Below are 15,290 nucleotides of genomic sequence, written 5' to 3'. Positions count from 1 at the left end.
GTCAAAGGCCACACAAGTCATAAAAACTGGATGAGCGGGATTTTTACAACAGAAAATTTTCATTTACTAAGATTTTTAAAACAAGTCACACAGCTTTATAATTCTCTAAAGTATAGTTTCAAACACTGAGTTGCTCGGAAACAGTAAAAGATCTCAGCATAGTGTTATATTATTAAGCTAATCAAGGACAAAAAAGCTTGAAACAAGTGAAATGTTCTGACATAAAAACTACCTGGTAAGAGGATATATCTTGTCAGACAAAAGACAAGCATATAATGCCTTCATTTCAGATATTTCATCTTACTTAGATTTTGCTTTTTGCAATGAGGGATGGAAATGTGAACATAGAAAAGGAAGTGAAGCTGTAACTTTAAACCACTGGAACTGTACTTTCCCTTTTAGCTGAGCAGCAGGGACTTTCCTTGAGAGTGGGAGTAGGCATTGGATGGGAGGGAGCATCAGAGTGACTGTGGAATGAGCCTGAAGAAGAGACAGACAGCTACAGGGAGGGGCACAAACAGGCTTGGCAGCTGTGTTTTGTCTTCAGCTGTGAAAAACAAGAAACCAGGGAATGACTGCTTTTCCCTTTGTTTAATTTCTGGTGGACTGTGACCCGAAACCTCTCTGCTGGCACTATGGACAACTTCCAGACTGTTCTGCGTTTCTTCATGAACCAGAAAGCCACCATTGGCTACAGTTTCATGGCTTTACTGACAATAGGCGGGGAACGAGTCTTCTCCATGGTTTCTTTTCAGTGCCCATGCAATCACGACCAGAACTTCACCTATGGGCTGACTTTCCTGCTTGGCCCAGCTGCTGTGCTGCTGGTCTTTGGTCTGTTCTTTAGCACCAGGTTGTGGAGGCTCTACACTGGCTGCTGCCTTAATCCAATGAAGCTTTGCCCCCGTGGGAACTTCCTCAGCTGCCTCAGGGTGTTCATGAGCATCTTCACTGGGGCTTGTGTGGCTCCTATAATGTGGCTCTCTGTGGCCCTGCTCAATGGAACCTTTTATGAGTGTGCTGTCAGTGGTCTTGCTGATAACCTGGTGGTGGATCTGTTCTGTAAAAACAAGACCTTGAAGTGTCAGGAGGAGCTGGCCCGAGTGCCCTGTGACCGGTCCAAACTGTCCAGTGATGAGCGCATGGAGCTGCTACTAATGTTGAGGGCCCAGTCACAGGTAAGTGATTCAAGAGGTAGAGTGTGTCGGTCGGTGATTCGATCCCCAGCTCCTCCAGTCTCCATGTGTTCTTGCTCCTGATACTGTATCATCAGTGGGTGAGTGTGTGTGTGAATGGCTGAATGTGGCATGTGATGTAAAGCGCTTTGAGTAGTCAAAGTAGACTGGAAAAGCACAAGATAAATTTTCACTGCTGGTTTGTAGACTACAAATTTCTAACTCAAAACATTAGAAGTATGGAGTCCAATCGATGGGAGTGTTTAGGAGGAAGGGAATGTTTAATGAAAGATATCAAGTTACATTATGGGAAATGTAGGACTTTGGAGTTTGACCCATCAAAAACGAGGATATGGTGGCCTCTTTTGCTTCAATTGTGACCATAATATGCTTTTCATTTCTCTTTGCTGCATAATATGCTTTCATATGTGGTTCCAAATGCAGTCTATATCCGATGTGTAGTGATGCAGTCTGAACTGTACTACAAGTCAGATGTAGGTCAGCTGTGTTGGATGTGCTTGGTGGAGGGACAGAATGACATAATTATTTGGGTCATGCTTCACTGTCACAAAAACTCAGGTGACAAAATACATTACTATTAGTATTATGGTTATGTCATCTTTATAGTAGTTTGTATTAGTGCTGTCAATCGATTAAAATATTTAATCGTGAATAATCGCATAAATGTCATTGTTAACTTGAGATTAATCGCAAATTAATCGCACAATTTTATGCTAAATGTCCCTTGACTTATCATTTTAATACTGTTATCAACATGGAAAAGTGGACAGGCTTGCTTTGTGCAAATGTTTTTTATTGAAAACAATGTGTAGTGTTATATTTCACACTAACATTCTCATTTTGAGCAGTCATTCACATTTCACATGAATCAAATCTCACACAATGTAACACTGTCAATAAACAGATGACAAAAAAATAAATGCTTGGTTACAAAAAAGCCCCTTCAACAACCCTTTCTAAGGGATCAAAACAGGGTGATACAGGATAAAGTTACAAAGTGCACATCATTGTAAACTAGACAATTTCCCCCTGGGAAATTTTGAAAGGGCCACGGGGTTACCGCCGGACCATGCGAACAGCTGCTAATGCTAAGCTTACATTAGCATGTCAAATAACATATTAAAAACCTCTGAACCACCATTAGAATGCCTTTACCAATCATTTTAGCCAAGGTTAGCATGTTAGCGTTAGCATGCTAACATTAGCATGTCAAATAACACATTAAAAACACCTGAACCATCATTACAACGCCTTCAAGAATCATTTTAGCCTAAGTTAGCATGTTAGCATTGGCATGATAACATGAGCATGTTAGCCCAACAACCCGACATCAAAAGTCAAACCTCCATGCACCAACAAGTTCATAGGACTTCATGTCGTTTTGATATATAATTCGCCTGGGTGCTCCCAAAGCTGTAGGACTAGTAGCGAATCGAAATTTGCCCCTACAGCTATTTCATAGCTGTAGGGGCAATAGGGCTCGGCGAATGCCCCGTGGCCCTAACTAGACAAATTCCCCTGGGGGGAAATTTGGAGAGTGATACAGTGCGCAAACGCTGGGCCGTGTGCCAAACGCCGGGCCGTGCGCATGCCTATCAGTGACAATGCTAAGCTGACATTAGCATGTCAAAAAACACATTGAGAAGGTCTCAAACATCCTTCGAATGCCTTTACCAATCATTTTAACATATGTTAGCATGTTAGCATTAGCATGCTAACATTAGCATATCAAATAACACATTGAAAACCTCTGAACCACCATTAGATCGCACTGTACATTCATTTTAACGCATGTTAGCATGTTAGCATTAGCATGCTAACATTAGCATGTTAGCACAACAACCCGACATCAATAGTCAAACCTCCAGGCACCAACAAGTTCATAGGACCTCATGTTAGCATTAGCATGTTAGCATTGTGGCTAATGCTAACAGGCCAACATCACTGATTACCTCACTAACATATACAACTCACCAGTAATAGGCTAGGCTGTGGCTGGTTAGCATGTCACTACAGAGCTTAATGGAGAACTGATCATTTGACTGAGCTGCACAGCTGCAGCTAAAGCTACATATGTGTGTGTATGGGAGAGGCAATCAGGCTCAGAGGTTGCCATGGCAACTTCAGATCAGGCCACCTGCGGGTCTGCGAGAGTCTGAGAAACGTCTGAATTTGGCCTCTGCGCACCCTCCGAACAAACGCTTCTCACGCCGACACCGAAAGTCCTATTGCCGAAATTTCTTCACCGTGAGAGCCACAAGGCTTTGCTGTACACTGTGATCACTTTCTTTTTTCGCTGGGCTGAAAAATGCGGATTTTACAGCGAGTTAAAAAACGGCTGGTTTCTGTCTATCCTGTTTTTCATTTGTATTGGACCTTATGGGCGAGGTCAGAGGCGCTCTCCTCACTCAGAGGCTCACAACTCAAAAACCGTAAGTCCTGTCGCTTGGCCAGGCACATCGTGAGAATCAGCGCAAGCGGCACTACAACCTTGGAAAGTTTCGCGCACGTACAGTGAAATTTGTGCTTTGGAGGAGCGTGGAAAGACGAAAGTTTCACACAATTTTCAGAGCTTCTCTCCACTCTGGCAGTTAATCCCCTCCACTCTAGCGCGAACATTCCGTGCAATACACACCCATTACAAACTCACAATTTCTTCCAAAATGCTCACGGTCATTGAACAGCGACTGCTCAAAAACTATACGACCTATCAAAACGAGATTTAATACAACAATAGACGAGACTTGTGTCTACGTTTTAAAGTTGGAATGGCGTCTCTACATGAAAGTATGCTGGAGCAGTAGTCCGTTGAAAAAGGGGGAGATTTTTTCGCATTTTTCGGCTCGTCCCATTCATTTCTTATGGGATTTTTTCGTGCGTTTTTCATTGAACAGCGACTGCTCAAAAACTATATGACCTATCAAAACGAGATTTAATACAACAATAGACAAGACTTGTGTCTACGTTTTAAAGTTGGAATGGCGTCTCTACGTGAAAGTATGCCGGAGCAGTAGTCCGTTGAAAAAGGGGGAGATTTTTTCGCATTTTTCGGCTCGTCCCATTCATTTCTTATGGGATTTTTTCGTGCGTTTTTCACGTCGTAAGAAGTAAGAAACGCGTATTCTGTAGAGAAAAATAATAGCACCCCATTCCTGATCGAGCCGCACGTTTTGATATATAATTTGCCTGGGTGCTCGCTATCGTTTTTACTAGTAGCGAACCGAAATTTGTACGGAAGAAGAATAATAAGAAGTTGAAGAAGAAGAAGAAACGCGCAGAAGAACAATAGTGGTTCAGTGCTTTGCACTGAACACAGCAGGGGCGAAGGCAAAAGCACTGTATCACTAAAAATAAGTAGTTGAAGAAGAAGAAGAAACACACAGAAGAACAATAGTGGTTCAGTGCTTTGCACTGAACACAGCAGGGGCGAAGCACTGTATCACTAAAAACCCGCAGAATAACAATAGGGCCCGGGCGAATGCCCCGTGGCCCTAATAAGAAAAAACCCGCAGAATAACAATAGCTATTTCATAGCTGTAGGGGCAATAGGGCCCGGGCGAATGCCCCGTGGCCCTAATAATAATAATAAGAAGAAACACGCAGAAGAACAATAGTGGTTCAGTGCTTTGCACTGAACACAGCAGGGGCTTCCTATTGCCTATTGCCTATTGCCCCTACAGCTATTTCATAGCTGTAGCTGTAGGGGCTTCGCCCCTGCTGTGTTCAGAGCAAAAGCACTGTATCACCAATAAGAAGAAGAAACATATATATATATATATATATATATATATATATATATATATATATATATATATATATATATATATATATATATATATATTCCATAGTGGGATTTCATAGTGAGTATCAATTCTTAACATTCTTCTATGTCTGCAGATCCTTGGCTGGTGTATCATCATTATTGCTGCCATCGTGGGCCTCCTGGGTACCTGCTACACAAACTGTCGCTCCAAAGTCAGCTTCTTGCAACTCACATTCTGGAAACGCTATATGGAAAGAGAGAAGGAGCGCTTTGATGCCTTCGCTGTGGAATATGCGACCAAGCTGGCTGAAAGAAACCTGCAGAGCTTCTTTGAGAATAAGGACCCTAATCCATTCCCTTTCCCCAACCACAAGGCGTGGGAGGACATCTCTGCACTTTACACCTTTACCAGAAGTGAGCAGTATTACAGCACCCTGCAGCGTTATGTGGAGAGGACAGACAGGGACTTCACACCAGAGAAGAGACCTGTCATGGACTTAGAGCATGGAATAGAGATGAGCTAGATGAGAATGATGTGTCTGTTTGCCAATTTGTTGGTGAGTAAAACACAGATATTCAAGAGAGATTAGATACTCATCACTATTGGTATTTAGCTCTAAGTCTATAGACAGTATGCAAGTTTGACTGAGTATAAGATGGCTGCTTCCTCACTGACAAAGCTGCCTTTCAGTGTGTTACTTCAAAGCAGTGGTTGTCAACCTTTTTTCAGTGATGTACCCCCTGTAAAACATTTTTTCAGCCAAATACTCCCTAACCAGTGCAAAGCATTTTTGGTTAAAAAAAAAAAAGGAAAAAAAAAAAAGATGTAAAACACTGTCAGTGTCTGATTTCTTAAACTGATTTATTAAACTTTGTAACTGTGCACTTTAACTGTGCAACATTGCACTCTTTTTGGAAATAAAAATATAAAAAAATCACCAAAGACTTCCTAAAAAAAAGACAAATAATTAACTAGGGCTGGGCGATATGGCTGAAAACTCTATTGCGATATGAGTGTTTTATATCGGTAGATATCGATAATTATTGATATTTTTTATGACCTATTTAAAATAAGGACCAGGAGAAAAATACATTCAGTTTAAACATTTTTTATTTTAAATTGAACCTTCCTCTGATTATAATCCCCTCAGCTATCGAGGCAGAAAGGAAAGGAAATGTCAACACAACCATGGAAAACACTCAAATAATAAATGTAAAAAAAAAAGAGTAAAAATGTAAACAGAGAGAAACCTGAGAACTTTTTTTCACAAGCTGATTCACCTTCTGTTGAATAAAATGTTTTCAAATATGTGCAGTGGAAACATAGCAGAAACTGAGGTGGACTTGACATCTGTAAACAAACATGATAGACAGTACAGTAAGATTGACTGAACTATAAAACCAGTCTAGACATATGAACAACTTTAGTCACTCTTCTTACTCTAAACATACATGAACCATTCAATTATATTTTTATTGCAAGTCTGTTTCAAAAAAAAAAAAAAAAACCTGCATGGTGATCTGCCGCTTGTGCGTTGGTGCTGCGGTTGCAGATGTTGTTGGACGTTGGTGAATACGTCTGCGCTCCAAAGAGTGAGCATGGCTAAGGTGGTTAAACAAGGTTGTGGTGTTACCGGTCTTGGTGGGGACGACAGTCTTGTATAAGTTACAGACCACATTGGTCTGACTATGGTCCAACTTATAAAATCCAAAAAACTGCCATACTGGCGAGCTGACTTCCCTGTTTTATCGACAATTTCTTCGCTCGCTGCAGGACTCTCTTTCTATTTCTCATCTCACTCCTTGCGAAGCATCAAACACGAGACAACAGGTGGCACAACCAAACTTGATAATGTTACATGATTGGCGTGTTTGCGTGTCTCTCTCACTGATTAGCAATTACTCCCTACGTTGCTCAGTTATCTGAGAGCGAGTGCCTCTGTTCATGCAACCAACCTTGCTTAGCAACTTCAGGTTTCTTCCGACGAAGAAAAAAAATTATCGAATGTTTTATCGAACGCATTTTTTATTGATATTGATGACGTGTCTATCGTGAGACATATCGCTATCGTTTTATTGCCCAGCCCTATAATTAACTTAGTTATAAATAAAAATGTGTGCACATAAAAATAATCAGCAACTTAAAGTGTCCTCTTTTAGGTTAGTAATAAAGATCTGTTTTAAACCCAATAATTTAACACAAAAAAATCAGGCTCCATGGCAAGCTGGTTCCTACCAGCTTGCCATGGAGAAGTAGATTATTTTGTTTAGGGCTGTTTGTTTTAGGAGATTGTGTTTGTTGTTTGTTGTTTGTTCCCATTGTTTATTTTTGTATTAGTATTTTTTTGTTCTTGTTGTGTTTAAATGGCTCCCTTTGTTTTCTGTGCTTTTTGTCTGCCTCTTGGGTCCTACTAAACTATAGTGATTGGTAAATCATAACAGAATAATCTGGCTTATATGGACAAGGCAGATACTCAGCCCAGAGACAGGGATCCTGCGGTTCAGACTGCTCTTCGCAAGCAGGTTGAGTGGCTAAGCCACCATGATCTTGCACTCCATTCCATACTAGAGACCAGTCAGCAGTTAGCCTTGCAGGTTAACCAGCTAACCATGCAACGGGATGGTCTCGCTGCTGCGCCCTTGGCTTCTGGAGTGCAAGCCCCGCCGCTGGCTCCTGCCTCAGCCCTGGCAGATATCCACATCTCTCCTGAACCTTTTTCAGGTGATATAGTCAAGTGTCAAGGATTTTTGTTGCAGTGCCAGCTAATTTTTTCCCAATGTCCCCAATCTTTTGCCACCGATAAGGCAAAAATTTTCTTCCTGCTTGCATTACTCAGAGATGGGTGGGTGGAGGCACGGGGTAGTCAGCGGGGGTTTGAGGGTCTCTTTGCAATTTAAATCTGTTTTTTGATCAACTGGATCATTTCGGCAACGCCTCGGCCCGACTCATGGAACTCTGTCAAGGACCTCGGTCTGTGGCAGAGTACTCTGTGGAGTTCAGGACGCTGGCAGCCAATGCAGGTTGGAATGAGGAACTTAAGGGCGGTATTTGTTAAGGGGATCAGTGAATGAGTTAAGGACAAATTAGCATCTTGTGATGATCCCGCCGATTTAGAGGCTCTAGTGGCTATAGCCATTAGGTTAGACAACTGGTTGCGTGAGCACCGCCATGAGGGAGGGAGTCGAGCCTTTGCTGTTGAGAGTTCCAGGTGCCTTGTCTAGTGTGAGGTAATTTTTCTATCACAGGCCTTCTGTACAGTTACGTGCCCAAAGGTCTCTAGGTTGGACAACACAGAGACCTCAGACAGAGACACATTAACATAATATTTAGAGACCATTCTAGCAGACAGCAAATAGGAAGTCTCTCCGCCTTTTCTTACTACGGTAGCCAAGGTCTTATATATAAACTGTGCAGACAGGCCAGACCAATTCTAGGAGGATTGCTTGAGTTAACATTTTAATAAGGGATAAGGTCAAAGTGTCCTCAGTTAGAGGGTTGGAGGTCAGGGCATATGTAAGTAGGGTAGGGGCTATTGTTTGGTTTTGACTATTTGGTGTGGCACTGCCTTGGTTCACTTGTGGACATTGTATTGCTCATCAGCTTCTCCTTGATGTATCAAGCCCCCAATAAATACTTCTACCACCTTCTTGCCCGGGAGAGGAACCCATGCAGTTGGGCCACATTCGTCTCACTCTGGCGGAGAGATTACATTGACTCTGCTCAGGGGCTTGTTTGTATTGTGGGGACACATCTCATCATGTAGCCCAGTGCCCCATTTGGCCAAAAAAATCGGCCCGGCAGTGAAAGTGGGCATACTGTTGGGTCAAATCAGACCCATCAAACAGCACCTCTTCATTCGGTTGTTTCGGGTAATCATCATGAGACTCTGCGATTTAAGATCTTGTCGTCCCCTTCAGCTTGTCTTGTTTTAGGTCATCCCTGGCTCAGGACCCACATTCCTCACATTGATTGCTCTGCCGGTAAGATTCTGGGCTGGAGCACGTTTTGTCTCGCCACCTGTCTACGCTCAGCTATTCCACCCATGGCCGGAGCAGAGACTCCAGAGGTGGCCACCCCCCCCAGATCTCTCTTCAGTTCTTGAGGTCTATCATGACTTAGCTGAGGCCTTTAGTAAGGATAGGGCCCTATCCATGTCTCCCCACAGACCTCATGACTGCTCCATAGACCTCCTGCCGGGAGCTCTGCTACCCTCCAGTTGCATGTACAACCTATCTAAACCTGAGTGGGAGGCTATGGAGACATACATAGGTGAGCCTGTGGCTGCAGGCATCATTTGGCCCTCCTCTCCACTTGGTGTGGGCTGTTTTTTTGTTGAGAAGGAAGCTAAATCGCTCCGTCCATGTATTGATTTCCGTGGGTTGAACAACATTACTATCAAGAACCAATACCCCTTGCCACTTCAGTTGCATTCGTACCCCTCCGGAGGGCGACGATCTTCTCCAAATTAGATTTGAGAAATGCTCACCATCTGGTGCGTATCCACAAAGGGGATGAATGGCCTTTAATACGTGATTGGGGCATTTTGAGTATTTAGTTATGCCTTTTGGACTTAACAATGCCCCCGCTGTCTTCCAGGCCCTTGTAAGTGATGTGTTGAAGGATTGTCTCAACCATTTTGTGTTCGTTTATTTAGGTGACATTTTCATTTTGTGAGATAGGAGGCAGACACAGAAGGCTCAGCTGAAAGTCCCCATGGCTGGACATTTTATTTTCAGGTGCTTCCAGAATAGGGCAAAAAAAAACAAAACAACACAAAGCAAAAACTATAAACATAAGGAACTGAGAAGAAATGAACTCATTTATTCACAAATTAACAGCACAAGCCCTGGTAGCTGCTGTGCATACCCCTCTCAACCTGGCCTCTCCAGACAACTCCCTTTATCCTTCCCTTTCCCTCCATTACAGGTAACAGTCCCCTACCATCCTCTCTTCAGGGTGGGCAAACAAACCATCCTAAACGTAGTACATAACAGACACATTGGACAATTTCTCCCTGAAACTCTCATTTCCCATGAGACTCAAATACGTAACCCAAGGCACCATTCTCAGCTATACCCAGCAGAAACCTTTAATGAGCTCAATGATATCAGCAGCTTCCCCCCCTCTGACATGGTAGCATCCCTGACCTCACTAATGATGTCACCAACTCAATAAAAGGCCGGGAATTGCTGGGCGGCTCCCTTTTTCCCCCTGGCTTGCTGCACCTGGTAAGGCTTAAACAAAAGACATGTGCTTAACTGAATAGTCTAACAAATGCTATTTACAGAAAATAATAAACGTAAATGAAATACCCATAACTTGTGTCTGTCCTTATTATGCTAACTCAGTTGTAAAGATGATGGAAAAATAACGCTAAACACAAAACAGACCCGGGATAGTACTGTGTACTAGCATTATCACATGGACTTTCGAGTTAACATAAAGTAATGAAACCAAACAAACACTGTGAACAAAGAAATAGTTAGAAAAATAAACATGTACTTAAGTGGCAAAGTGAATTGTTAATCCACTTTGTCACAAATTTATTCACGCAACCAGGACAAACACATCCAACATGTCCTCCAAAGGTTGCTGGAGAACAGACTATTTATCAAGGCGGAGAAGTGTGCATTCCACCAGTCATCTGTTTCCTTCTTGGGATACATAATTGAAGAAAACACACAACAAATACACAGAATAAAAAAAACACAATAATAACCAGACCATTAAGAACAAATACCCCCCTGCCACTTCTTTTGGCCACGTTCGAGCCCCTCCAGGGGGTGATGATCTTCTCCAAATTAGACCTGAGAAATGCCTACCATCTGGTGCGTATTTGCAAAGGAGACAAATGGAAGACAGCCTTCAATATACTGGTAGGGCATTTGAATATTTGGTGATGTGTCTTCCAGACCCTGGTTAATGACATGTTGAGGGATTGTCTCCATTTTGTGTTTGTGTACTTGGATGACTTTTTGATTTACTCACGCAACCAGGCAAACGTATCCAACATGTGGGTCTGGTTCTTCAAAGAAAGAGACTGTTTCACTGTAGGCAGGTGTGGACTGGGACAAAAAAATCGGCCCTGGCATTTTGGGCCAGACCGGCCCACCACATTTGATAACGCACACCTTTTCGGTCTTGTCTCTTGAATGTGTATACCAACTGTGCAACTCTTTAAAACCTTAAGCCATGCAATGAGTTAATGGGAATCAGTGAAAGTGGACACATTAATTACTTCCAAAAGTATAAATATACTCCACCACTCCATGACAGTAATGGATCTTTAAGCAGAATTCATCCTATTGGGTGTACCTATGTGTCTCAGGGAGGAAAAAAAAGAATAGAGATGAGAAATGATGGATCAGATGTTAACTCTTCCAAGAGTAGTACTCAATAAATTGTGAAGTGACCCAGTCCAAAAGGATGAATGTAGCTGAACTCCTGAATGAACTTTGAACTCTGTGTATGTATGTTTGAGAGAGAGAGAGATTTGATTACTGGTCAATCTTCAAGATAAAAATAGCAGTGTAGAAACTGAAAAATTAACAGGGATGATGACACATGAATGAGGGAGAGGGCTACATACACAATGTCTTATAAATACTTGCGCATATAGGTATTACAAACTAACTGGAATACAAACTAACCTGGCCATAGAACATTAGCCAAAAATATGTTATTGACGTTTTATCATTGTCAAGTGTTCTGAAAGCAGTCCATCTTACTGCAGGTTTTACTGCATGTCCCTGTGCAATGTCGCCGCCACCACCACTACCACTGTCATCGGCCACGGGAGCTGATGAATGCTCTGCCTTTTTGTGCATTTTGCAGCGCTGGCTTGAAGAATCAGCTCCTTTTTCTCGCAGTTTCTCTGCACCTCCTTTTCGTTTTCTCTCCATTCTCGCAGGTCCTAACACATTATGTTACTGACGTAAAAGAGGGGAAGTGTTTCATGATATGATTGGGCGACATGAGCCCCGTCACGTGTCAGTGAAGAAAATAACCTATCGGCCGCAGAACTGAGTGTGTCGAGGGCCGGTTGGTGTTTACGAACAAACTCTTGTGCTGACTTTTTTTTTTTTCCAAATGCATTGCGCTGCATGGCCAAAACGAAAGGGTGTTTGACGATGTGATCAATCGGGCCGCTGATCAACTGTCTGTATGGGCCGGTCAGACCAATATTTAAAATAAAAAACAAAAAACAAGTGGCCGACTTTCGGCCCAAATAGCACATCGGCCCACCGGGCAAATGCCCGGTATGCCAGATGCTCAGTCCGTCCCTGACTGTAGGTGTCACAAGGCTGTGACAAATAGTATTTTAATATCCCCGGGCCACACCAACACAGACACAAAAGGAAGGTACAAATTCAACAATTTATTTAAAAAGACGAGGTTTAAAACAAGGGGTTTAGTTACTAAAGAAAAGATTTAAAAAGATTAAAAAGTACTGCAGTCCTTGAACGCCTCATAGGTTCCTGTCCAATCTAACGAGTTTTTTTCTATACTCAGTCCGGTTAGTAGTGAAGGTTCAGTGGCAGGGGGCGTGGTCCGGCGTCAGCGTGCAGGCTGTCAGCTGTTCTTGTCCCTGCGCTGCTCTCGTCTCTCCGCTCGTCATCGATCCGTATTGCTGCAATCATCAACAGTCACAATTACTGATGGACACCGCAGCAGTTAGCAGCCCACTCACACAAACTAGACAGATCAGGCGGGTTTTCGTTCCTTTACTTATCGAGATATCTGGCTCATCACAGTATCACAGTGGCGGCAGCAGCAGCAGCAGCAGCAGCAGCAGCAGCAGCGCCGTCTCGTCTCGTCACAACACAGCACGTCACAGCACAGCCTGGTCCACCTCGCCAGCACGACTGATCGCCCCGACCCACAGATTGACACGCCAGGAAGAGAGCGAGCTGATGATCGCCAGCTGTTTTATATCAGCTGTCTTAATTGACCGCCAGTCACGGGGAAACGAAGGAGGTGACAGGGGGCGGAACTATAAAAGTTAATGTCCACAAGGTTTAGTCCATGCAATGAAATAAACTGCTTCCCCTCCACAAAAAAACACACATCAAAAGGGGAGCGAAACACACACACCAAAAATAAATACACACCCAGCTACAGTGGCAATAACTAAGCAGCTTGTTTCACCCTGTGACATAGGCACCTGTCGTCAGACTCTTACTCGAGCTTCGAATGAAGTATGTTTGAGTGGGATCGCTCTCACCTGGTACTTTGTTCCGTGGTTTACCGACCACCCAAATATAATAAGGATCTCCTCAATGATTTCTCCAATTTCTTGGCTGGCATTATGCCAAAATATGACATCTTTGGAGATTTTAATATTCATGTTTGCTGTCCAACTATGCCGCTGGTCAAAGACTTTTTAAGCCTTATTGATTATTATTATTATTATTGGTCACATGAAACCCTCTACCTGTCCCACTGTTGTTGTTACCTCTCACTTTTTCAAGGAGATCTGTGAGACCTTGTATCCAATCAATTATAAGAAGCAGTTTGGCTTCAGTGGTTGTTCCAATTAATTTTAAACATGCAGTTGTTGATCTAAAAACCTAGCCTGAACAGCTCAGTCCTCTCAGACTTTAGGCCCATTTCCAAACTTCCTTTTTTATCAAAAATTTCTGGAAAAAGTTGTGCTCTGTCAACTGCAGTTCTTTTTAAACTCACATGATGGTCTTCCCTTCACTGGCTCCCTGTACTTTTTAGGATCAATTTTTAAAATTTTAACCTTTACTTTTAAATCTTTACATGGGCTAGCTCCAAGCTATTTGGCTGAGCTTTTAGCGACACATGAGCTAGTGCGAGCTCTTTCTTTTGGCCAGACCTAAAAAGTGATGTAGCAAAATATTGTCGTTGTTGCCATGTTTTCCAAGTCGCCGACAAGCCGAACCAGATCATTCCTGCAGCTCCACTGCATCCTACACCTGTAATAGGAGAGCTGTTTGAAGGCATGATAGTGGATTGTGTTGGTCCCTTGCCACAAAGAGTACAAAGAGTGGGAATCAGTACCTAATCGCTGTTATGCGCACCACTACACGCTTTCCTGAAGCTGTTCCACTGCATAAAATAACAACAAGCTCCGTGGTGAAAGCCTTAACAAAGTTTTTCTCCACGTTCCGTCTCCCTCAGGTAATTCAAACTGATCAAGGCACAAACTTCCAGTTGAGACTTTTCAAGCAAGTCCTTGAGTCGCTGAATGTGAAATACGCCGTCTCCAGCGCATACCATCCTGAATCCCAGGGCGCGTTAGAGCGGTGGCACCAGATGTTGAAAACCATGCTTTGTAAGTATTGTTTGGAAACAGGAAAAAGCTGGGATGAAGGAGTTCCGTTTGTGTTGTTTGCTGCTTGTGAAACCGTCCAGGAATCCTTAGGATTCAGTCCCGCTGAACTTGTTTTTGGCCACATGCCACGTGGGCCGCTGAAATCCTTAAAAGAAAAATTCCTGTCTTCCAAAACCTCTCCAAAAATTAATGTGTTGGATTATGTCAGTAAATTCCGTGGGCGTTTGCACCATGCCAACACTGTTGCAAAGGAGTCTCCCTCTTCATCACAGACGGTGATGAAGCATCATTTCGACCGCTCTGTTGTTCCCCGACACTTTGCATGGGGTGAAGTTTTGGCATTACTGCCTATTCCCGGTTCAGCTCTTTCTGACAAATTTTCCGGCCCTTACAAAGTTCATGATCGTCTGACTGATACTGATTACGTCATTGGCACCCCCGAAAGGAGGCGAAAAACTCGGGTGTGCCATGTTAATATGTTGAAGTTGTATCACTCCAATACTGCACCTGCAGTTAGTCCAAAACGGCCCAATAATCCTCCGCCGTCCGTTGTTTCTGGCAGTTCTGCACTAATCGTGTCTGAAATCCTGAATATCTCCGACGGAGATGATGATGATTTGGTGCATCATTCCTCACATCAAAGCGCTCGTTTGCCGAACTCTGAGATGTTGAAAGTATTACCGTCCCAATTAAGCCATGTGGCAGATGAGCAGCAGCGTGACGTAATTGGTGTTGTTCTGACCAATCATAACCCATAACCCATTGTGTTTCTATCCCGTATGTACAACCACAACCAACGTCTCATGCGGTGGGCACTGATTGTGCAGGACTACAACCTGGAGATTCGGCATAAAAAGGGGTCAGATAACGTGTTGGCAGATGCTTTGTCCAGGTTGTGCGAGGTATTTTTGATTAGGAGTTTACAAAACCTATCAGTTTTTTTTTGTTTGTTTTTTTAACCCACCGTGCATCGGAGGAGTGTGTGATTGGCTCGTCCTGGAGGTGTGATCTCCCTCGGCCTCCCACCTT

At 43.1% G+C, this 15,290-nt stretch overlaps 1 protein-coding gene across 1 annotated transcript; it reads left to right on the top strand.

The window, feature by feature from the left end:
- Positions 1 to 426: 426 nt before the first annotated feature.
- Positions 427 to 5,848, top strand: calhm5.1 (calcium homeostasis modulator family member 5, tandem duplicate 1). Its single transcript, XM_070966162.1, has 2 exons — positions 427 to 1,178; positions 5,094 to 5,848. The coding sequence occupies exons 1-2, from the start codon at positions 636 to 638 to the stop codon at positions 5,481 to 5,483; spliced, it is 933 nt and encodes a 310-aa protein (XP_070822263.1). The 5' UTR covers positions 427 to 635; the 3' UTR covers positions 5,484 to 5,848.
- The last annotated feature ends 9,442 nt before the right edge of the window (positions 5,849 to 15,290 follow it).

The sequence above is a fragment of the Chaetodon trifascialis genome, chromosome 7 (genome assembly GCF_039877785.1).
Source record: "Chaetodon trifascialis isolate fChaTrf1 chromosome 7, fChaTrf1.hap1, whole genome shotgun sequence".
Taxonomy (NCBI): Eukaryota; Metazoa; Chordata; class Actinopteri; order Chaetodontiformes; family Chaetodontidae; genus Chaetodon; species Chaetodon trifascialis.
This window is presented reverse-complemented; position numbering and strand designations above follow the sequence as displayed.

Bases quoted from the DNA above. Each gene is read 5' to 3' on its own strand.
- calhm5.1 (XM_070966162.1), top strand. From the start codon at position 636: ATGGACAACTTCCAGACTGTTCTGCGTTTCTTCATGAACCAGAAAGCC. The intron at 1,179-5,093 runs GTAAGTGATTCA...CTATGTCTGCAG, and splicing joins TGTTGAGGGCCCAGTCACAG to ATCCTTGGCTGGTGTATCAT.